This window comes from Chrysemys picta, chromosome 25 (genome assembly GCF_011386835.1).
Source record: "Chrysemys picta bellii isolate R12L10 chromosome 25, ASM1138683v2, whole genome shotgun sequence".
NCBI classification, from domain to species: Eukaryota; Metazoa; Chordata; order Testudines; family Emydidae; genus Chrysemys; species Chrysemys picta.
Window position 1 is genome coordinate 7,695,098 of NC_088815.1, and position 23,590 is coordinate 7,718,687.

Here is a 23,590-nt window from a genome sequence, read left to right on the forward strand (position 1 = left end):
ACAGATGTCGTCGAAAGATACCCACACTAAACATGTCAATTCCTCTTCCAGGCCTTCCAGCAGCTCTTCAACATTAGTTTCTTTCTCAAGCAATCTCTGTTCATCATCAACAGTTCAAATGTGTCACGGGTCAATCTGTGATTATGCCATTAAGAACAACTGAAAGGCAAAGCCTTAAAGGTTTCAACTTCTTATCGAGTTCTTTTATGCTAACATCACTTTTAATGTAGCACAAAAAGAGCAATTTGAAGAAGTGATTGTCCAGGTCAAATTGCTTCAATCTCCTCCAGACAGACTGAAACTTGCAGACCCACTACTAGCTTCTGCAAGCGAATAATAAGAGAAAAAACATTAAAGGAAGCGGTCGGAAAATCAACTTTGACATTAGTGTAGAATGGCTGTTCGGACGTGGCAAATTATGCAATAATGGCTTCAAGGATCCAGAATTAAAAATGCATTTCAATTTAATGTTATTGGCTTTACATCTGAAAAGAGAGAACTCAGAAGGGGTTAGTGCTCATCATGGCACTGAATGGAGATCAATAAATGTATTTGCTTTGTTCCTTGTAGGGATTATGGCAGAAGTGAACTTTGAAAAAGGGTAGTGGCCTGGGGTAGCAGCTTTTGAAGAGTTTTCCCTGCATAGGAGAAATGCAGGCGTGGGGAAAGATGCAGAGATTTTCCACGATAGTTGTGGTTGACCTTTTGTTTTAAGACCAGTTTCTGCTAGTCCCTGGGGTGGCTGCTTAAACCAAGTTTCACTTAAAGATGGGCCCAACCAAACCATTTGGATCCACATCTGAGCTCTCCTCAAAGTTTAGGGTATTGGGTTTGGGGCCCATGTCCAGTTTAACTGTAGTTTAGACTAAATGGAAAATGCGTGGAGGCTTTAGGAGAGGGAGCGTATGTGGGTAGCCATAAAGTATGGTGGGGCTGCTGCCTTTATTTGGGGATTTGGGGCAAATCCTCTAGTAAGTGTATTGCAGGAAATGGCCTAGACAGAATGGGGTGTTCTTGGTCTAACTGTAACACTGTGTCTAAATGCATAATGTCTCTTATTTATTTTTTCAGAGGGTTTTGGTTCAAACAACAAGCTCTCCGCCCAAAGGAGCACAGATGCAGCAGATCTCCATTCCCAGAGTTCAGCAGGTCTCACAGCAGGTAAGATTAATGGAGTTGGGGAGCAAATGCTATTGCTATGCAGTCATTTGAAAGCAAAAACAACCTGCAGCCCCTCCCTTACCCGCATGGGCTGCTTGAAACTATATAGGCTATCTCTTTAATCAATTAAAATATGGATTTTTATTTTTGTAGAACAGTGTCTGATCAGAGAACTTGAGATGGCAGGGAGAGCCATTTCCTCTGTTCTTTCATGTGATTATTCCTTATTTTAGACTGATGATAAAGGAGATTCTCTCAAGGTTGTTTAAAGTTTGAAATCAAATTCTCCTCGGCACCTGTCTTGCATCAGGTTTCACTTTATAGAGTCTAGGGAGAGATTTATTTTAAAATTATTTTTATAAATATTAAAAAATAATTATTTCACTCTTCTGTAAAGGTGACTGTCTAGAGCCAGTGGTTTTTAAAAATATCCTGACTTGCATACACATAGCAGGCCCAAACAAGCAGTTGTGCTGGCAAAGTGTGTGTTTGCATGTTGTTTGTGCAAAGAATTGTCCATGTGTATTTTAGTTGTGTGAACTTTGATGTGAAATTTTAAAAAAGGAGGGCTTTAGAAAAATACATTCCAAAAATAGGACAAATATAAAGTTAAAAGTTAATATTCATTCTTAAACAGCTTTGAGTGCCCTTTTAAATGCCAATTGCTTGTGTGTGTAGTGTCTTCCATAACTGCTTGTCAATAATTCATCTATAAACCCAGGATTGTCACATTTGTTTCAGGTGCAAACTGTGCAGCATGTATACCCAGCCCAGGTCCAGTATGTGGAAGGAGGAGAGGCTGTCTACACCAATGGAACCATGTAAGAGTCTCTGTCATTCACATTACTAGGGCCAATAAATGCCACCCTGACAGATGTAAAAGTTCATTTTTCTTTCTTTGAGAGACAGAGCACAATTGTGTCTGCCCTGAACGATGGAGAGAGAGTACACAAAAAGCCTTATTCTCCACTTCATACACCCACCTTGCAGCTGGGTACAGTGTCGGTCCTTACGCTCGCCCCTGTAACAAGGTTTGCTCTGTTCTAGTGCTGCTGCAGGCACTAGCTCCCGTAAAGGGGAGAGTGAGCAAGAGGAGAAGCCGCACACACTACCCTGTGTAACGGGTGTGGCAGTGGCCATACTGCTTCTTTGATTCTGGAGACATTGTGTGTGAGAGACACAATTCCTCAAGGAGATCCCACCCTAAACCACATGGAGCTCACTCTATGGGCAGGTCTATACTACCTTGTAAATCGATCTAACTTACGCAACTTCAGTTACGTGAATAACGTAACTGAAGTCGACATAGTTAGATCCACTGACCGCGGTGGCTACACTGTGCTGTGTCGATTGGAGAGCATCTCCTGTCAACTTCCCTTACACTTCTCGGGGAGGTGGAGTACACAAATCGATGGGAGAGCACTCTCCCATCGATTTAGCATGTCTTCACCAGATCCTCTAAATCGACACTTGCTGCAATCTACTGATAAGTGTAGACATGCCCTATGTAAATGGATCCTATATTCCTTCTCCAAACCCTTTTGTATCTGTTAGGGAGCTGGGGTAAATAGAGCACCTAAAGGACTTAAAAACTTCAGTCTCATTTTCAAAAGAGACTTAGGAGCTTCAGGCCAGTTCTACAATAGAAATTTTTGCCAGGACAGTAATGTTAGTTAGGGTTGTGAAGTTTTGTTTGTGTTTTTTAAAACAACATTTCTATACCAGAAAAAGCCCTGGTATAGATGCAATTTTTACCAGTTTAGTGTATTTCATTTGGGGAATTGATACCAGAAGAAGCCCTCTTTTGACTTTATATAAACTGTGTCTGCACTGAGGGTTTGTTGGTAGCAAACATTTGTCAGTGTTGACTAGGCCTCAGTCTCATTTAGGCATTTTTGGAAATTTTCCCCTAATTTCTGAAGAGCCAGGCTGTCAGAAGGCTCCTTCTTGGGCTCTGTGCTCTCTCATGCTGTACCCAACATTCCACCGCTGACAAAGCAAATGTTCCAAAGGGCTCTGGCGTGATGCCTGCTTCAGGGCTGTCATTGGAGAGATTAATGTTGTCAACTGACTTCTATATCTGAACTAAATTTTAGTAGAGCAAATCCCGTCTGCAATGGAGTCGAGGCTTTTTAAAAAACGTACTGAAGATCACAGTGTGAGAGTAAATTAGATATTTAAGCTCCTCTCCGTTCACGTGTGCTTCACATCCTAACCGTATTGTTCCTTTGACAGCCGAGCCGCCTACTCCTACAACACCGAAGCTCAGATTTATGCCCCCAGCAGCGCAGCTTCCTATTTCGAACCGCAGGGAGGTGGAGCACAGGTGACTACAGCGGCATCCTCTCCTACAGCCATTCCCTCTCACAGCATGGTGGGCATCACTATGGACATTGGGGGAAATCAGATCCTCTCCGGCTCAGGAGCCTATCTCATTCATGGGGGGATGGAAAACACTAGACACTCTCTGTCACTAACTTCACGCTCCTCTCCAGCAACGGTATGTAGCCCTGAAGGTATTGTCACTACAGGGCCAGGAATTATTCAGGGGAAACTGAAAGGACTTCAGAAAATAAATAAGATGTGTGTGTGTAATATATATATACTATATAACATGAATGAGAGAAAGAGAACACATGCTGGTGTGGTGCAAGTGTTTTATTAGCATGAGCTTGGGATGTCTCCTTACTCATGAGGTTAAGGGGGTAACTTGATTACAGCCTCTAAATATAGACTTGGGGAAGAAATATTTAATAATGGGCCCTTTTTTCTGGCAGAGAAATATATCACGATCCAATGGCTGGAAGTTGAAGTTCGACAAATTCAGGCTGGAAATAAAGTGTAAATTTTTAACAGGGAGGGTAATTAACTGTTGGAACAATTCACCAAAGGTCGTGGTGGATTCCCCATCACTGATAATTTTTAAATCAAGATTGGATGTTTTTCTAAGAGATCTGCTCTAGGAATTATTTTGGGACGTTTAATGGCCTGTACAATACAGGGGGTCAGACTAGATGACCACAATGATCCTTCTGGCCTTGGAATTTGAGTCTATTGATTTAAGTAGATCATCTCAAACACATGTTGATAATGTCGTCTGTGCCATCATGTCGTCTGTATATGCCATATAGCAAATACAATTTCAGGATATTTTAGAGTTTTAAAACATTTTTTATTGGGACTATATTTTTTGTGTTCCTCCACCTTTGAAGTCTCGTGCCGAGTTCCCATGAGCCCAGCTGTACTGGACTCAATGGGATAAAAAAGCTTTTTTCTTTAATATTTAAGAATATCAGGGGTATTATGTCAGAACTTTCCAGTCTTAAACGCAAGTGCTAATTGGGTGCTAATGTCTTGTTAGAACACCGGTCATCTCCTTTCCAAACGGTTGGTGTGTGTATATAGAAATATGTAGATTTTATTAGAAATGTATATGGCTAGCACCCGCTCCATTGAGGAAAAATGGGAACTGCTAATTGGAGAACGCTCTTGAAAACATGGCCAATAAAATTCTCATTTCTAGCCCTGCATAGTTTTGAAATAAGACTTTAAATTTTTTGCCTTTTCATGCCTAGAAGAGCTGTTACTGATCCACGGCCGATTTTTGCCTGGTCTGGACCTTGGCAGGGGTAACTTCTTTTTGGTTTTTGGTGGGAATTTCCACATTTCTGGAGAAAGAAGGAGGAAACTTCTCCGGCAGATTGTTTTTGAGATGAGGGGGGGAAGCCGTTGTTGGAAGCTGTTAGAGTAAATGCCAGGTGGAACAGGAATGGTAGGAATTCATTTAGCACATGGATATCGCCTCCACCTATGTGGCTTGTAGGTGTGTGTAAATACATAGATTTAATTTCAAATGCATTTGAAAAACAAAATACAGGGCCTTCCACTTATTTTGATCATGTCTGTTCTTGTCATTTTGAGTCAAATAAGTGCTGATCTTGTCACCTGAGTGGGGATGTATTTTAGTCTGCAGAGCAACATGGGATTACTCATGTGTCAGGTGCTCTGTTACAATGGTGATGGATACAGTACGAGAACCTTAATAGAATTAAATGTCAATAGCATCATCTCACTGACAGGTCTAATTGCTGTAGCTGTCTTATCTTATGGGATTTTTCTTGGCTGTCTCTCTTCTTTGGCTTCATTCAGGATTTAGGCCCCTTACTGTTGAGACAGACCAGCAGGAACAATTCCTGCTCTAAATAGCTCACCGTCTAAGGACAGATAGACAAGAAGACAGGTTAGCAGGAAGAAGAAACAACAAATAATTTTTTAAAAAGCGAATATCCATGCGAACTAGATTCACTGTAGGTAGCACAGCAGAGGTGGGTCTTCAAAAGAGATGTAAGTGTGGCCAGGATAGGAGCCTTGCAGAGGGGCTCAAGAAGGGAGCACTGCATATGGAGCAGCAAGGAAGAAAGTGCAGAAATGTTCATGTGGATGGTTGAAGGTAGGAAAATGAGTGTAGTGGATAGATGTGAACAACACAATGTGAGGCAAATGAAAATAAGTGGACAGGACAGAGTTCCCTAGAAGTTTGAAAGCCATGACAAGGAGCTTGGATTTCCTGCAATAGAAGGTGAGGAGCCAGCAGAAGGATTCAAAGAAGGTAGTGACCTGATCAAATTGATTATCAAGGAAAACAACTTTAGTTGCACCATTTTGTATAGACTGAAAAGAAGGCAGCGTGGATGTTAAGGAGAAAGATAGGATATAATGAGGCCCGGCATAAGAGATTCAGCTGTGGGGATGGAAAGAAAAAGGCAGCTCATGGTGATATTGAAGAGGAGGAAGCAGCAGAATTTGGGTGTGGCCTGGGTGAATGGGAGAAGACCAGGAGGGTAGTGGTGCTGTCAACAGTGACAGAACGGGGGAAGATGAGTGTTTGGGAGGGGAGATGAATGAAGCCGACAGCAAGACATTCAAGAGGAGAGGACGAATTATCTTCATACGTGAGATCTGTGGTCAAGAGCCAGCAGTCCCGAACTGGTAATAGCATAAGGAATGTTTCTGGTCTTAACTTGATCTAGTAAAGCCTACTGAAATCCTGGCAAAGGGTTTACTTGTAAAGATTTGTGTGAACCTAAAAAACAAATAAGCATGTAAGCCACCCCTCCCCGCCCCACCTCATAAGAGCATAAGAACGGCCATAGTGGGTCAGACTAATGGTCCATATAGCCAGGTATCCTGTCTTCCAGCAGTGGCCAATGCCAGGTGCTTCAGAGGGAATGAACAGGACAGGTAATCATCAAGTGATCCATCCCCTGTCGCTCATTCCCAGCTTCTGGCAATCAGAGGCTAGGGACACCATCCCTGCCCATCCTGGCTAATAGCCATTGATGGACCTATTCTCCATGAACTTGTCTAGTTCTTTTTTGAACCCTGTTATAGTCTTGGCCTTCACAACATCCTCTGGCAAAGAGTTCCACAGGTTGACTGAACATTGTGTGAAGAAATACTTGCTTTTGTTTGTTTTAAACCTGCTGCTTATCAATTTAATTTAGTGACCCCTACTTCTTGTGTTATGGGAAGTAAATAACACTTCCTTATTTACTTTCTCCATACTAGTCATGATTCTATAGACCTCTATCATATCTCCCCTTATTCCTCTCCTTTCCAAGTTGAAAAGTCCCAGTTTTATTAATCTCTCCTCATAGGAGTATAGAACAGTTTCCATATCATTTTTGTTGCCCTTTTCTGTATCTTTTCCAATTCCAATATATCTTTTTTGAGATGGGGTGACCACATCTGCACGCAGTATTCAAGATGTGGGTGTACCATGGATTTATATAGCGGCAATATGATATTTTCTGTCTTATTATCTATCCTTTTCCTAATGATTCCCAACATTCTGTTAGCTTTTTTGACTGCCGCTGCACATTGAGTGGATGTTTTCAGAGAACTATCCACAGTGACTCCAAGATCTTTCTTGAGTGGTAACAGCTAATTTTCATTTATCAACTTTTCTGCATGACTGTAATTATGGCTGGAATAGTGATATTCTCCATGGTCTATAGCTAGAAGCTCTACCAGATGGGTTGAAAAGTAGGAATCATATGAAGTCATATGATGATGCCTATTCTAGGACAGGGGTGTGTGATGTCTGTTGTAGGAGAGGGTGTGTGTGTAATCAGATGTCCAGAGGCAGGAGAGCCTGATATTTTCATATCCATAGCTCCTTCTTTTCCTCTGGTCATTTCTGAGCCCTAGTAATCTAGATGATTTTGCTCTTTGCTCAGGAAATGGGTTTGTACCCATTTTCACTCTCCACCAATTAGTGAGTAGCAGTTAATAGAGAACTGTCGTCACCTTATACACCAGTGTTCATGAAGTGAACCAGCAAAATCTTAAATAATGCATGTCTCTGGCTTGCCGGTTGACCTTTCTTGTTAGATAACAAAGATCTAGTTCCTCTCTGTCCTGGGCTAAAGCTGGGATGGAGGGAGGGAAAGATACAGCAGCCGATTTTCTTAAGGCGCTCTGCTGAACCACATTACCTTACACAACATATTTTTGGTGGCCGCACTGTGGCCGCTCTGAGAATTTTTCCTAAAATACTTAATTAACTTTAGGAAAAACAAATAAATATGCACATGTACATGTCCAGATCATTGTAATTAATTTATGTAGGTTTTTTTGCAGACTCGATAATAAAAATAATGCGCAGTTGTCTCTGCTCTTTACTGGACCTAAACAGAATAGAAACAAAAATAAAGTGCTTTGCATGCTTTGATTTTTTTTTTTTAGATTGCTAGGTAATACAGGTCTGTCTCATCTTATGCTGTGGTTACGTTCCGCGGTCAGCGCGTAAAGCAAAAACCGCATATAGTCAAAATTACATTGAGTGTAATGGTGGGCGGAATCGCCCGCACTACGGGAACAGTATTTAAATTGTTATTTTTCTCTTTTTTTTTGTTTTGTTTTTGCCGACCGCGTAAAGCTGAATTCGCACATGTTAAATGCGCGTAAGATGCGACAGACCTGTAATTCTGCTACTGTGAAAAGTGATATTTGTCTATTTGTTAATATCACTTTTCACAGCACACTTACTCAGCCCTGGCATGCTGGGGGACAAATTAAGCCCTGGATGAGGAGGTGGGTAAGGAGGCAGGGGGGCCAGAGGCAATGGGGGTCTGGGGGAGGCAGCAGGGGTTGAGGTGATGGCGGGGGGTGAGTCCAGGGATGGAGCCCAAAACCCTGCGGTTGGGGGACAGAGCTATGCCGCCTGGCCAGAGTCTGCCGCCCACCACCCTAGGGCAGAAGCCTGAACCCGACCACCCCTGAGAAGGTGGGGAACTCTCACTGGTTGCCTGTTCCTACAGTGTTTGTGGCTCCGGAATGGGGTAGGAACCAACCCCTGCAGGCAGCCCCAGGGGAGGAGCCACCATTTTGCTGCCTTCGCCTCCCCATCACAGCCCAGGAGGCTGTGGCTTCAAGAAAAGCCCCTGGTGGCCGCATGCAGCCACGGTGGCATTTGAGAAATGCTGCTTTAGGCCACAAAAGCCCCGTGGCTGCCCAAAGCAATTGATATTTCGAGTTGCCCGAACTTCAGTGTCTCTTCCACTAAAGTAGCAAATCATGGCGGAGCTGTTGTTGCCATTCTGATTAAAAGCATGCACCTTAACGCGGGGCTGTAAATATATCTAGGCACTTCCTACCCGCCTCTTCTTTTATTTATTTTTGTGGAAATGTAAAACGTAGCATGCACACTTCTTTAGGGCTGCGTTTATCACGGCACGCCTATGAGAGAGACTTGCTGCTTGTCTCTGCATTATGTGGGTGCATATACAATGCAGATGCTCCACTGTCACCTTGTCTCGAACAGGGGAAGGAAACAGTGTCTCCCTATGACATTTTGACTCATTTCCTCAAGGCTACATCAGCAATCTGCCTGTGCTGATGAGTTTTGGTTCTTCCCAGTTATCACAGGATGCTGGAGATGTGTCTTAGAAACCACTGAAGCCTACCGAGTCCTTGAAACGGGCCCTTTTTTGAGCTAGATAGTATCTCGTTAAGCTAAGGAGCACCGTAGTCGGCATACTTTGTACTGTATGTCACTATTTTCTGAGTGGAAACAAAGGAATTTATTCTGCAGGGTAGTGTACAGGAGGGAGGGGAGAACACCTAGGCACAGACATTGTATTTATTCTGCAGGGTAGTGTACAGGAGGGAGGGGAGAACACCTAGGCACAGACATTGTGGAAACCACCTCTTTGGCTACTGAAGTAACCAGATCCATTCTGCTCATTTAGGGCTCTGGCAGATTTTGGCTTTGAAAATGGGTATTGTTCTACTTTACCTTATGGCCCCCTTCTAGCATGCACTATAAACTGCAGCATAGGGAGTAAGCTAACATAGATAAAGGAGACCATAAGCTGGGTGATCTCCATTCGGATAACAAATGCAAGGCAACAAATGGAGCAAGTGGGCTGTCAGCAACATGGTAACACTTTCACCCCAGCGATGTTCTGCATGTGTGATCCTGTAGAATTCTCTGTACCATACGACTGCTAAATGGTGGCAGATGCAGTATGTGTGCCATCTTGGCCAAGTCACCTTTGGGAAAGAGAATTTGGTAATGATGCTTCTTCCCTGGATATGTGTTGTTAGTTATTATGATGACGTGTGCCGCCTTATCCCATCGCCACTAATGGGCCAGGAATAGGGCCCTACCAAATTCACGCCATGAGTAACGCAACACAGACCATGAAATCTGGTGTTTTGGGTGCTTTTACCCTATACTATACAGATTTCATGGGGGAGATGAGTGTTTCTCAAATTGGGGATCCTGACCCAAAAGGGAGTTGCAGGGGGGTTGCAAGGTTATTTTAGGAGATTGTGGTATTGCCACCCTTACTTCTGTGCTGAAGTCAGAGCTGGGCGGCCAGAGAGCAGCAGCTGTTGGCCGGGCGCCCAGTTCTGAAAGAAGCGCCCTGCAGGCAGCCGCGCAGAAGTAAGGGTAGCAATACCATACCATGCCATCCTTACTTCTGCGCTGCTGCTGGCGGCGGCTCTGCCGTCAGAGCTGGGATCCTGGCCAGCAGCCACCGTTCACCAGATGCCCAGCTCTGAAGTCAGCGCTGCCACCAGCCACAGCGCAGAAGTAAGGGTAGCACTACCGCAACCCCCCTACAATAACCTTGCGACCCCACCACCCCCACAACTCCTCTTTGAGTCAGGACCCCTACAGTTACACCACTGAAATTTCAGATTTAAATAGCTGAAATAATGAAATTTATGATTTTTAAAACCCTATGACTGTGAAATTGACCAAAATGGACCGTGAATTTGGTAGGGCCCTAGCCATGAATAAAGAGTTGCTTGGCCCTTCTCTACTACTGCGCATCTAGCGGGGGAACTGGAGGGTGTGTACCTGCCAAGACCTAAGCTTGGGTCTTATTTGCTTCACTTGTAAACAACCAGTGCCCTCTGTCACTGACAGCTTATACAGCTCAGGGAGCTGCATCCCTGTTACCAAGGTCACCAGTTGTTGCAGAAGATCCGAGAGCCCTCTGTCCAGGTCTTGGCCGGTGCATAAAGGGAGGATGCTTTTTGACTATTTTGTTTTAAAATGTATTTATTTGTAATGTTTGGCTACAGTTTACATAGGGGCTTTAGGAGGTCCCCATGTGGCAGAAACACCACAGTTCAGTGTCAGTGGGCATGCCAGGGCCACACATGTGATGGAGCTCGGCACGTACGCCATCTCTGTGTAGTCTGGGTGCATGGGGAGGTGGGGATGTGGCCATGAGGCCCATGATTACATCGATCCAGGTTCCAAACCCTCCTGGGCATTCTGGGACCTGGAATAGCAGCTACGGAAGTACGCTATGATCCCCTGGCAGGCTAGGAGCGGTGGACTCTGCTCCCTGCCCTAAATATCTGTGCCATTCTCCGTCTCCCCCCGCCCACCCTCAGCCTGTTTCTGTGGGATTGGCAGGAGGGGCGAATTTCACCCTCCCTGAACTGGGCTCTCGAGCAATTGTCTTCATTGTTTATTTATTTAAACGCCTTTTCTGTTCCCTTTAAGAAAAGGCCCTTAAAGCAGCTCCAGCCCCACCCCATGAGGAAAAATCCAAAAGGGAAATAGAAAACAAGCTGAAAAGTATTGTCCTCTGACCCAGAACGAGAACGGTGAGATCTCTGTTGGAGGATGTATACAGGAGCAGCAGCGTCGGCCTGACCCCTCCCTGTAGGATTGTCTCACGAGGCACTGTAACCATTGGGATAGGCTGGGCAGATACCCTTAACCCTGGCTGCATTTCACTTCCTACTTACACCGTGCTCACGGCTAATGGCATCCCCCACCGTTGGGGAGAGCATGGCTACCAACATGGAGGGTTATTGAAAACGTGGGTCCCAGTTCTCCATTGTGTAGTCAGTGACACCAGCGCAGAGGTGCCATGAGACACCAGATCAGAACAGCAGCATTGTACGCCCACTTTGCACTGATGTACATGACTGCACGAGGTGCAAGGAAACGGAGACTCAGACCCGAGATGGCCAAGATCACCGGTTCTCAAACTTTTCAGGTTGACGATTTCCCCTACCCGCCCCCACATTGACTGTGAAAGCGAGAGGAAAAAAATGTATCCGTGAAATAAGCTCATATCATTTGTATGTATTTTGAGAGATTGACAGATAGTACTTGGCCTTGAAGGGCAAGGGAGAGGAAGGAACAAGATTTTATTTGCTTTAGATTGTAACAATTTTTTCAGTGCCTCATGACCCCACTCCCCTCCCCACATGTGCCTTTTGTAACCCCTCTGGGCGTTGCGACCCACCAGTCGGGAAATACTGGTCAAAGTGGCTGTTTTCCTTCCCCAAATCCTGAGGAATTTTGTCACCTGGTTGGGGTCTCCCCTTGCAGGAATACTCAGAAAAATGTTCTAGGAGATTTGGGTTCCTCTGCTGCCTGTGGTGGGAAACGCAAAATACACCTTTAAGTAACCAAATGAAAACTGCAGAGCCGCTGTACAGACCGTGAACCTGAGTATTCCGGTCTCTTGCTGGATAGATTGCCATCCCCAAAAGAAACAGCTCTCACAATTAAAGGTGAATTGGCCTCTACGTCAACTACTGGGGGTCTGCCTGTTCTTGAGCTTAATAATAGTCCCCTATAATTACATAGCAGCTTTCATGCTGAATGCTTTACTACAGACTGTCTAAAGGGGCTCCCCCGCCATTCGTTTGAAGCCAGCAACACTACACAGCAGTGTATTAAATGAGGAAATGAAGGATAACTTCTTTAATTAAATGTGCATGGACATCAAGGTAGGCGGGATGTAAATACTCAAGGTGTAATATGGTCAGGGTACCAGTGCTAATGTGCCTTCTGGTGGGTAGGGTGCCATGAGATGGTGACCATGGATGGTTGAGACATTGGTTTAAACTCTCACCCAAGGGCTGACACCATTCTGCAACTCTGATTCAAAGGGAAGAGTGCCCCATACAGCACGCAGGTCTTGCCTCCAGCCACTGACCAGGCCCACTTCTGGTTAGCCAGTAAGATACAATATGGCGTACCACCAGGCTGTATGATTTTAGAGTGACACCTTATGCCCATTAGTGCATTATATGTAGTAGCTCTGCTGGATTCAGTATTTTGTTCAACTACTCTTCGTTTGTTGTTTCTATTAGTAGTTTAGGAAATGCTAATAAGCAAAGCTGTTAATTTGGGTTTCACAGAGATGGGTCTGATGATAGAATGCACCATCTTTATGTGGTTCTCTATTTCATGCAATAGCTCATTGCTACCAATGAGAATTTTTGGAGGAGTGATTCGCTATGTTTGTGGAGGGAAAGGGGAATTTAAAATGCAAGTTCTGAAATGATCCTAGCTCTGTTCTTTCATCCTTAATGTGTGTCCCGGCTGCACCGTTAGTTTGCATGTGTTACAATAACATTTCTCTGCTGCACCTTCAGCCCATAAGGACTGTACCTTATCTCCCTTGCATCTTTGTCATGAGCCTATTTATAGAAAGCATTAATCATTATTCAGATTATTAATAAAGACAAATCTTGGCTGTTGCTAACTATCTGATTTCCTTTCTTTTCTTTTTTCTCGTGCACGTTTTCTTTAGCTTGAAATGGCGATTGAAAATCTACAAAAAAATGAAGGGATTACATCACACAAAAGCAGTTTGCTCAACAGCCATGTAAGTTACTATTGGACTTTACAACCTCTTCCCTGCTTTGTTAGGAGCATTATTTATAGCCGTTTTGTACACCAGCTAATCTGGGCAAATCAAAGCAGCCTATGGTTTGGTTGCCAGCACTCCCCATGGCAGCCCTGTCCATAGAAACAATCGTGTGCAAAAGCCTGCGATGATTTTTATGTATGTTTGTCAAGATGCTCTGGATTCTGTTATCTGTCTCTGCCCCATGTTTGTTTATTTAATCTGCCTTGAAATGGAAACTGCAGGCACTGAAGTAAATGCATTGAGAGGTTTGTCTCCCTTCACTGGAAGTTTGCTGGAAAACAGTTTTGTAACGCTTAGCAGCAAACCCTCTGTATTGAATCCTAACAGATGGCCCCTACACCTGTGTAACAAAAGCATAGTGTGTGAGTCTGTGTCTTGGAGTGCGTGAGCCTGTATTTCTTCTTTATATAATCAGGAAAAGCCTTGACTGTTGCAAAGCTTTGCTAAACCCACTTGCTGGAACTTTCTATTTCATGCTGATAGCAACCATTTCTTTGCTTTGGGTGAAATTCACCCCAGTCTTCTGGGCCTATGCAAGGCCTTCTGTGTTATGTCTTCCAGCCTTGATCCAGCAAAGCTTAATTTTTAAGCACATAATTATTTGGGGCTAAAAGGCTCTAATCCAAACCACGCTGAAGTCAATAGGAAGGTTCCCATTGAATTCAGTGGGCTTTGGGATCAGGCCCCAAGTGTGGTTCTACACGGAAAAGTCCTGGTATAAAAATGGCGCCTTCACCCACAGTCCTGGTCTCTCTGTGCATTTAAAGTCAGATCTGTTGACCCTGTTGGGGAACAAAAGGATAACTACCCCCCACCAGCCCTGGAGCAGTGATGTAGCCAAGATGGGACATTTGGGTGGGCCCCGACTTCAGGTGGGCGGGCAGCAATTGGGGGGAAGGAGGATCAGGGCCTACCTCCCGCACCACCTCCAGCCGGCCTTGGGGGTGGGTGTGTGGATGCTCTGGCCAGGGGATCTCTAGGGCCCCTGGCACACACCCAGCTCTGGGAGGAGATGCCGCTCTGCAGCGGCAACGGCACGCCGGGCCTGGTTCCCCAAGTGGCAGGATTCCTCCGTCGCCGTGGGGTCGCCTGAAGCTCGACCTCCTCCCACTGGCAGATTAGCCACTGGGCCAAAGGGACGTACCCAGGGGCCCCAGCCAATTGGGGGGGCTCCTAGAAAGATGGACGCCTCCACCCAGTGCTCTTGCTGGAGAGCGGGGTTGGAGTGCAGGGCTTGCCCCGCTCCCCAGCTGGAGCGCCGGGAGGAGTGGGGCAAGATCCCACGACCCGACCCCACTCCCTGGCAGGAGCGCCGGGCTGGCAGAGTGGGGCAAGCGCCCGACCCTGCCCCTCAGCTGGAGCACCTGGCAGGCGAGCAGAGTGGGGCAAGCTGGGGCCAGATCAGAGCTGGGGCTGGGGTGTGGGCCTGGATGCTAAGTGGGTGGGCTGTGGCCCACCCAGGCCCACCTGTGGCTATGCCCCTGTCGTGGAGAACCAGCACAGCTCTGCTGTAGTGAACTGGACTTCTTTTTGGTTCACACGTCAATGAAACTGTTAATTTAATGGTCCAGCCTGTCAAGGTGCTGAGCTCCACCCTTTCGGCTCTGAGCTCCCTCAACTCTCGTTTGAGTCAGTGGGAGCTGAGATCACTTAGCTCCTTGCAGGATCAGGCCTTCAGATTCCTGTGTCATCAGATTATATTCATGGTCGCACCCATGCAACTCCACTGAAGAGCAGCATAGATGAGACTATGAGAACATTTGCTGTACAGAGTCAGCCTTATTGATGATGGTGCATAAGCTGGAACTAACCCAGCTGTTAGAGCACAGGGTGGTTTAGATGACCTGGCAGTAGGAAAAATACACACTTGTCAACTTGAGAACATTTTGATGTGGAAAAATATTGCAATAAATGTGGAATCCCACTCTGACCAATTTTTAAACTAGTCATGTCTCTGAGTAGAACAGTATTAATTCTGTGTAGCCTTTGGCCAGGCCTGGCTATTCTGCACTAGGGTGAATTTCACCAAAACATAACAAAAAGAAAATAACTCTACCAGTTTTTGTCAAGTATGTCAACTTTATTTCTGAGTTATTGTAGTTAGTGTTCTGTTTGATCAGATACTAGAAGTGTTCTGTTCGATCAGATTTTAGAAAAAATCTTCAGTATTGCCTTCCCTAAGTGATTGTTTAAAGCAATCATCAGATTTTTTTTTTTTAATTGATTCTTTTTGTTGGATTTTTCGGTTTGAACCATTAGGAGTCACATTTTTAAGCTTATTTCTGCAACCACAGGGTTAGAAACGTACTTTAAAAAGAATGAAAGCTGAGATTCTCCTGTAATCACATCATTCCAGGAACTGGGGTTTTAAGATAAACACCAAAAATCATAAGTCCTGCGATAAAATCATGGGAGTTGGCAACACTGAATCTCTTCTAGTATTTCTGGGAATTTCTAAAGAGCACTGCTGATATCATAATTTTGACTCTGTGAAGTGCTGTAGGAGGACAGAAGGCCAAAGGGTCAGAAACTCCAGCTACCCAGCTGTGTCTGGTGATGATTTAAATGTCCATTACCACAGGCATGTTCCTCTTTTTTTCTGTGTGGAGGCTTCTGACCTCCAACATTAAAAATAAAATAAAATAAATTTTGAATCAAGAATCCTTTGATAGCTTCCTTGCAAGCAGGTCTTGTTTTGAAATCCCTGGTAGAGTAGATAAAGTAATTGGCTGGTTTGAGTTTCCGTTTTCCTTCTCATGAACAAACAGTTGCTGTTTCTGCAGAGACTATGTTAAATGGAATTACCGGTACTTTACAGTGTAGAAGTAAAGAACAAGAACAAAGATTTCTTTAAATTGTCAGTAGTTTTATTTAGGTTCTGTTATAAGTAAGTTTTTACAAAACCTAATATGTATAAGTGTTTTCATGAAAACATGTATACATCTTAGTGTTTGCATTACCCTGCTGTTAGAAACCCAAATACAACAGCATTGGGCTTGTGCATGAGAATCAGAAAGTGAAAGGCAAAAGGAGGCAGCGGTCTGTCCAAGCTGAATGGGTTGGGGAAAAAATGAACTTGGCATAAATCATGCAAATAAAAATAGATTTTTAAAACTCTTTGTTTTGCTTATTCCAAGCACTGTTAGTATCATGAACAAGGATTGGATTTTTCTCTTGGCAGTTTGCCTCGGGCCTCCTATTTAGCGAGTCCCCAAACCAAATGGTATTGCAACCTGGTGCACAGAGTCACAGCACCACTCACATTTGGCCTGGCCACCCGATGGGGAGTGGAGAGCTGGGCCAAACCTGAGCAGTGCAGCCACCCCCTGCACTATGTTGCAGTGTCTAGAGCGGGGAGTTGGGCCCAGACCTATAGAACAGGAGCTGTCACTGTGGAGCAGTGGTTCCCAAACTGGGGTTCGCGAAATGTTACAGGGGGTTCTTGGGGGGGGGGGGGGAAATCCCTAATGGTGGACAGAGCTGTCCCTAGGGACCCCCTAGGACTTCCAAGAACTAAGCAGATCAAAGCAAGCATATCTATCACACTGAGGAGATTTAAACTTCGAGATTCCTTATATGAAATGGAAAAGGAGGTGGATATTTTTTGCTGTTTTTAAAATTAAATAGGCAGCTAGTATTGTTTTTAAAATTATTATGAAGAACAAGTTTAAGCTTTGTTGTAACGTGCGTTGTTTGCTGGACTGCTCAACACCTGAATGTTTGTGTAGGAGGAATGATTTGAGTTGGCTTCTTAAATACCTTCATGCTGTTTCACATCTGATACTCCTTGATGAAACATAGGAGCATTGTCTTATAACAGGCTTATTCAAAGTGATACAAGCTACGAAAGTGAGACCTTGGAAGAGTGTTGCTGTTTTCATAATGTAATAAAAATACTGTAATGATCAATAATCATTAATAATAAATGGTGTGTAATAAGCATGTCATAAAAACAAATTTTATATTTCCAAGATCACTGCTTTTATAATTTATACTCCGGTGAAGGAGAAAATCCCTGGAAACATTCATTTTTAGGAGGGGGTTCGCGAGACTTGACATTTTAGTTAAAGGGATTCGTGGGTTGTTAAAGTTTGGGAACCACTGCTGTGGAGGGAGCTCACTCTCCACCCTGCCCTCCCAGGGGGCCTCCCCTTAGTGGTAATTTTTTTTTTGAAGCTGGGGGGGCCTCAGTTTCAGATTTTGCCCCGGGCCCCCAAAATCTTGGTGTGGCCCTCAGTGTGTCTCTAACAAGGAAACAAGCTCCCCAGGGAAGTTGTTAGCGAGTGACAATTACTGTATTAGCTAGGGCTTAGTTGCTTTCTTTGTTTCCTCTGCAAAGTTTCATTAAGGTTCTAGAGAACGTTGCAGAGGTTTTCATTAAGTTCATTAAGTATTCTGTTGAGGTTCGTTTTACTTCTTCATCCTTCATGTTACACAAATCTGTAAATTCCTAGGATAAAGATTCCTATATTACCGGCAGCAACTGTATCATGTCAAGATTTCAAAAACCAGTAAGTTTTATTTATCGGGCGATCATTTTATCTACTCCCTTAGGCCCATTCCTGTAAAAACCCTTCTTCACACAATTTATGCTATTGAAGTCAAAGACACTGTTCACATGACTAAGAGCTGCTTTTGGTAGCAAGTCTTTGTGGGATCAGATCCTTGCCCTCCAAAAAGTTCTTGTTGCATATGGTTATGTGTACTTGATGGATCAGAAAGTTAGAAACTGAGGCTAAAGTTATAGCTGCAGTGACCCATGAAAATCTTTTATGAAATGATGTTTCATATAACTATATAAGCTATAACTATTGCTGAGACAGTACTAATCACTTGCGAAGCATAAGACAATTAGGTCAGCGGGAAGGCTCTGTGGATGTCAGTTATATGAATTTTCAGATGATGGGAAGAGACTTAAATGAGGCTACAATTTTCAAGTGTGAGTGTCTGAAGTTAAGCACCTAAATCCATATTTAGGCACCAACTGGCCTAATTTGCAGAGGTTCTCATAGACTTTAAGGTCAGAAGGGACCATTATGGTCATCTAGTCCGACCTCCTGCACAACGCAGGCCACAGAATCTCACCCACCCACTCCTGTAACAAACCCCTGACCTATGTCTGAGCCATTGAAGTCCTCAGATCATGGTTTAAAGTAGGGTTACCATCTTTTAATTTTTAAAAAGGAGGACACTCCATGGGGACCCGGTCCCGCCCCAACCCCGCCCTCAGCCCCGCCCCAACTCTGCCCCCTCCCCTGAACGCTCCGCCCCCTGCTCCTCCCCCTCCCCTGCTTCCCGCGAATCAAATGTTCGCGGGAAGCCTGAAATAGGGAGGCAGCAGGTAAGCTGGGGCGGGGTGCAGCGCGACCCAGTCCGGCCCCCCTGGCCGAGCGGCTCCCTCCGGCGGCTGGCCGGCCCAGGCCAAGAGGCTCCGGCCCCAGCGTCTCCCGCCCGGCTTGGCTTGGGCCCTGGGGCACTGGCCTCCGGCCCAGCACTGCGCCCGTGGCTCCCGGCACCGCGCCGGCCCCGGCCCCACACCCCCGGCTCCTGCCGAGCACTGCCGGCCCCAGCCCGGCCCCGCACCGCCGGCCCCAGTCCCAGCGGCCCCGGCCGAGCACCGCCGAGCCCTCCCTCCCTATTTTCCCGGACATGTCCGGCTTTTTGGGATTTCCCCCCGGACAGGGATTTGAGCCCCAAAAAGCCGGACATGTCCGGGAAAATCCGGACGTATGGTAACCCTAGTTTAAAGACTTCAAGGTGCAGAGAATCCTCCAGCAAGTGACCCATGCCCCACGCTGCAGAGGTTCTGAGCAGCTACAGGTTCTGAACACCCACAACTTTCAGGGATGTCAACAGGGGATGTTAGTTCTCTGCATTTCTGAACATCAGGTCATTTCTTTAGGCACCCAAATATGGATTTGCTTGCTTAGCGTCAGCCAACCCTATTTGAAAATCTCCTGCTGAAACCTTTAAGGCGAGGAATCACGTAGGGTTCTATAACTGGGTATCACTAATGATGGGATCAATCTGAGCAATGGAAAATACGCAGTGAATATCAGGAAATGTTTCATGGCCGTGAAATTAATCTCCTATGGGAAATGGTAGAAACTGAAATTTTGCCATTGACTTCAATGGGGCCAGGATTTTACCCCAAATTCCTTTTAAAACTAGACTGGACAAAGCACTAGTAAAACTACTTCAGGGAATAATTCTCCATGGATAGAGTAGGAGGAATGCAGTGAGCTAAAGAAGAAAGAATCTTCACTTCTGTGACAAAAAAATCAGTAGATCTAGTCCTTGAGACAACGTCTCAGCAAACAATTGCGTAATTGCAGGTTGCCGCCCCCTATTTTCGGTTACTTCTGACACATGAAATAAATGCTAGGACTTTTCAGGAGCTAAAAAAGAGAAATGCCAAAAATCTTTGTAACATCTGCTTCCCGAGGCAAGTCCTTAGAAGTTATTAGCAGCTAACTTCCTGAGTGAGTTCCTTGGAATGGAACATTTTTAGAAGGTCAAACCTAGTTGTGGGGGGAGGGATAGCTCAGTGGTTTGAGCATTGGCTTGCTAAATCCAGGATTGTAGGTTCAATCCTTGAGGGGGCCATTTGGGGATTTAGTTGGGGATTGGTCCTGCTTTGAGCAGGGGGTTGGACTAGATGACCTCCAGAAGTCCCTTCCAACCCTGATATTCTATGATTCTGACACCTAGTTGGGCCTACAGGACAAATGGAATTAATGAAGAAAAAGGTTAACTTATGGCCAGTGAATCTTCTAAATACATGGGACGGGCTAAAATGAACATGGATACAGACTCATTTAAAACAGCACTACTTATCTGTGTGCTAGGAGCGCTTGGGTTCATCTCTTGTTCTAGATGGCTTAATCAGTAACTTAATGGCTACAGAATTGTAAGAATTTAGTGTGCCGTTCTTGTTTCAGGGATCCATGGAGATAGGACTCCCTCTGCAAATAAGGGTGTGAAGTGATGTAGGTCACCATACTCTCAATATCCTTTTAAAACAGAGCTTGAGCCTGAAGGTTTAGATTTTGAAAAGTCTTTATCTGTGGGATGCGTATAAAAGAGCAGATAAGAGGTTAATGGGAATGATGTTCCAAGCGGCCCTCCAAAATACAGGGTTCAGAGCAAATGACCCAAGTAGTCTCTTCTGCCCCTGGTATCCAGTGATCTGACCCAAAGCTCATTGAAATCAATGGAAACAGTTCACTGAATTTCAAAGGCATTTGGGTCAGGCCCTAAGATTTCCTGTTAATATAGAGAAATAAAGCCTAAAATATAGCGTTTACATTTTTCTTGTATGCAGTAGCTCATAACAGGCTGAAGTTTCAAATTTTAGGCACTCAACTTGCAGCTACAAAACGTGCATAGATGCAATTAGCTCATCCTGTGCATAAAAGGAGCATGGTGCATACTTCAGGTCTGATTCTGCTCTGACAGAAGCATACGTTGAAAATACCTCAGTTGAAATAAATGGGCCTGCTTCACCACTGCACACTTGAGTTCTGATTTCAGTGGAGTTACTGCTGTAAAACTTGAGTATCAAGTAGTGAAGTAGGCTGCTAGAGATGCACTGCTATACACCTGCTGTCAGGAAGATACAAGCCTTTTTGTGTGTGAGCAGGTTTGTTGAACAGAGACCTGCATGTACAAGGGTACAAAGCACTTGGCACGTGCTTTAATACCGTTGACTTCAGAGACAAAGCATCCGCTTAAGGTTAAGCACATACTTGAATGCTTTGTTCTATCAGGGTCATATTTTGCAGCTATGATTTTGGCACACAAGGCTTGATTCTGCTCTCCTGTTAGCTTTACATCAATGGAACTCCATCTGCTTCCATTGAGTTACTCCTGATTCACACCAGTGTAAAGGGAGATCAGAATCAGGCCCTAGTTTTGAAAACGTTGGCCCAACGTTTCATCAGGATTCTCCTCATTTTTATTAAAGGAAGTACCTTATCAATATTTACTCCTGGTTATACATCTAGTTTTTCGCTTGCTTTTTTATTTTATGAGTCAATATTTGCTTTAAAACTGTACTCTTTTTATTTTTCTGAATCTGCCATTTAGCCAATTAGAGAGGCTTTACATTCTAATTCATGAACTGCAGTTGTGTGACCGACCTGCCCTTTCAAACTGGCTGAACGTAAATAATTTATATCTAATTGCAAACTCTGATCAAGATAAATGTCAAGAGAAGTAAAGTTCAGACAATACATTTTGAAAAATAGCTGGTAACGTGCCAGATTTTAAGGTAGGGTTTGGCAACCATTTATTTTGTCGTGAAGCGGACAGTTGTAAACATTTCAAGCTTGAAATTAAGATACATTAACTCAAACAAGCTTTGCCTGCTGCATTAGCAGTTGACAACTGTGAATAGACAGAGAAGCAATGTATTCAGATTCCTCTGAGATCTTTCTTTCCTAGTAAATAGCATCAGGTACCATAGCCCCGGTTCTCCTTAACAGTGAGCTCATGAGACTTTTTTGGGGGGCTTTCCATGATTCGTATTCCCCTTGCATTCATGTAATTGAGTGAAGGGAAGACACCAGCATAAGTGGCAATGTATACTTGGGTGCTGTATGTGACCGCCTTTTTTGATTTCACACTTTTCCTACATCATGGAGGACATAAATATCAGATTGAAACACACCAGAGTTAGCTGCAGTTATGTACTAACTACCAACCACTGAAGTCCTCTTGAACTCTGATCACCTCAAGAAGGTTCTCCTCCCTTTTAAATGTTGTCAACTTTTTAAGCAGGCCATTTTAAACATCTTTAGTCTTTCACGTGTGTGGGTTTTTAAAAAAATTTACATTTTTGTACATAAAGCTCCAGTGGCTGTTGGACAATTATGAGACTGCTGAAGGTGTGAGTCTTCCCAGGAGCTCGCTGTATAACCATTACCTGCGGCACTGCCAAGAGCACAAACTGGATCCAGTGAATGCTGCTTCCTTTGGAAAACTGATTCGTTCTGTGTTCATGGGGCTGAAAACTCGGCGCTTGGGAACAAGGTTAGTACAAAGGGGGTTGAGATTAGGGTTCAGTGGTAGCAGAAGCACATTCTCACCTTTCTTTGGCCCCATCTGTTTCACTTTACCGCTGTTTCTGAAAGGTCATGGAAAGGCCAATGAGCGGAAATGCCACTTCACTCAATTAGATGCTAAATACCATTGACCTGGACACTCGCTGCATTCAGTGACGTTGCAATGAGTAATGGATGAACGGGCAACGACTTGCTATCTTTTTTTATGGTTATCACCATTTTAATAATGTGGTGTGGATTACTTAAGAGGCTTTGTTGTTTAGTGATCTGAGTATCAGGGCCGGCGTTTCCATTTAGGCCACCTAGGGGGTCACCTAGGGCGCCAGGATTTGGGGGGGGGGGCGGCAATTCGGCGGCAGGGGGTCCTTCCGTGCTCCGGGTCTTCGGCGGCAATTCTGCGGCGGGTCCTTCACTCGCTCCGGGACCCGCCGCCAAAGTGCCCCAAAGACCGGGAGCATGGAAGGACCCCCCCCACCGCAGAATTGCCGACGACGACCGGGAGCGCGGAAGGACCCCCACGTAGGGCGCCAAAAACCCTGGCGCCGCTCCTGCTGAGTATTAGGAGTCATGGATAATTCCCAGCTCTGCCATAGACTCGCTATTGGGGATTTAGGCGAGCTCCTTCACGTGCCTATATATATTTTATCCATCTGTAAAATTGGTTTAATACCTCCTTCAGAGGAGTGTGTGAGGCTTAACTGAAGTTTGTAAAACCTCCGAGAGCCTCATAAAAGATGTTACAATAATTCAAATATTAGTCGTCGTCATAGTAGTAACTGTTTTCAGTGGTTGCAGATTGTCCTTAAGAACAGTGGCTCTTGACTTTACGTTTTGCAGGAGGGAGAACTACTGCCCTGTTCTGCCGCAATCTATACCACAAAACGCTCCTTCCCTCCTGTCACTGGTGATGCAGACCCACCCAACATTATTCACCGGTAACAGCCGTTTATTCCTAGGTCTATATAGTAACAACCAAACAATATCTCAAATGGAAAATTGCTACTTTAAGCAATATAAGTAATCTTAACATGTCATAAGCTGTGTCAGGTATTTGAGGACAAAGTTTAATTACTGTGGTGTTCCTGAAGCTGCTCCGAGGCGGAGAGGCAGCCATTTTGCTGAAGAGATCTCATTTGGGATGCCTGACCATGTGGGGAGTGA

General features: G+C 44.7%; 1 protein-coding gene across 17 annotated transcripts in view; it reads left to right on the forward strand.

Moving 5' to 3' along the window:
* RFX2 (regulatory factor X2) overlaps nt 1–23,590 on the forward strand; it is a 100,794-nt gene that overhangs the window by 48,933 nt on the left and 28,271 nt on the right. For 8 of the 17 annotated variants that reach the window (XM_024105773.3, XM_005281218.5, XM_005281219.5 and 5 more), the window contains 5 exons: nt 1,072–1,161; nt 1,903–1,982; nt 3,397–3,661; nt 13,245–13,319; nt 22,216–22,397. In XM_024105773.3, coding sequence (XP_023961541.1) covers nt 1,072–1,161; nt 1,903–1,982; nt 3,397–3,661; nt 13,245–13,319; nt 22,216–22,397 — 692 coding nt within the window. The remainder of the gene's footprint in view (nt 1–1,071; nt 1,162–1,902; nt 1,983–3,396; nt 3,662–13,244; nt 13,320–22,215; nt 22,398–23,590) is intronic. The other 9 variants (XM_065578203.1, XM_024105775.3, XM_065578201.1 and 6 more) reach the window with 4 other exon arrangements.